Source organism: Branchiostoma belcheri, unplaced genomic scaffold (genome assembly GCF_001625305.1).
Source record: "Branchiostoma belcheri isolate BF01 breed outbred unplaced genomic scaffold, Haploidv18h27 scaffold674, whole genome shotgun sequence".
NCBI lineage: Eukaryota > Metazoa > Chordata > Leptocardii > Amphioxiformes > Branchiostomatidae > Branchiostoma > Branchiostoma belcheri.
In genome coordinates this window covers 6879-7809 of record NW_017804325.1, presented here as the reverse complement: position 1 = coordinate 7809, position 931 = coordinate 6879, and the positions used below count along the sequence as shown (strand labels likewise).

At 45.0% G+C, this 931-nt stretch overlaps 1 protein-coding gene across 1 annotated transcript in view; it reads left to right on the top strand.

Annotated features, from left to right (window-relative positions):
• The window catches only part of LOC109483972 (C-type lectin domain family 10 member A-like), an 8703-nt gene extending 7991 nt beyond the window's left edge, over positions 1–712 (top strand). Inside the window, exon 5 of the mRNA XM_019787130.1 lies at positions 669–712. Within this exon, the coding sequence (XP_019642689.1) occupies positions 669–712 (44 nt within the window). The remainder of the gene's footprint in view (positions 1–668) is intronic.
• The last annotated feature ends 219 nt before the right edge of the window (positions 713–931 follow it).

Genomic DNA, 931 nt, shown 5'->3' with positions numbered 1-931 from the left:
CCTTCGCACACGCACGTGGTCTTGGTTTCTTTCACGCAGTTAGGCGTGTTTTGGCCGGATTGTTGACATGAGACACATGTTAATATATTTGAGACAATCTCTATCCTACATCATGCCTCGCACGTGTTGATACTATGGTTTGTGATACAGTAGAATAAAAGGTTGCATATCTCGCCAAACAAGAAATGGCTCTTCTGTTACAGTTTATTGTGTTAGATTGCACTATATAACTAACGGTGACCTGGCCCGATAAAAGGCGTAACGTAAACAACCGGAGCTCAGTCTGACGTAAACCTTCGTGGTGTTCACATCGCGGAGAGCTCCGCTGCGTAATACTTCAATATCTAAGGCCCATTGCGCCCCACACATTCAGAGCAACAAGTATGGCAATGTATAATAGTGTATACAATAGTGTATATAATTTACGGGCAGTATCCTTGCACCGACAAGCGATACCCCGACCCGTACGGTGATTGTCGGGTCTGGACACCGTGTAGTAACCTAATCTCCAAGCAGATCTTTTGGTGGCAAGACAGTATCCATTGGCCAGAGGAGTGTCCATTAGCCACCGAAGATCTGCCTGCAGTCGAAACATCAAAGGCTATTAACACCTAGTTGTTGCCTGATCAAAATATTCTTGCTAAGTAGTTTATTGCCCTGACCACCAGGCAAGGCTCTTGCCCTCCTAGTGAGCCAGCTGGTTGAGGCTTGAGCATTACAGGAAGTATCTCTATTATGGGTCCCCTCGCCAACTGTTATTTTGGACAGTTTAACTAAAGGAAAGAAGGTCCAGCATATGTTTTGTGATATCTGCGGTTTTGAATCACAAGGACCCTACTTATTGACATTTCTATGTTTCAGCCAGCATATTTTAGTACCAGCATACAGTACTATCTGGACGGGTTAGGCGAGAACTCCCACTGAGATGTGC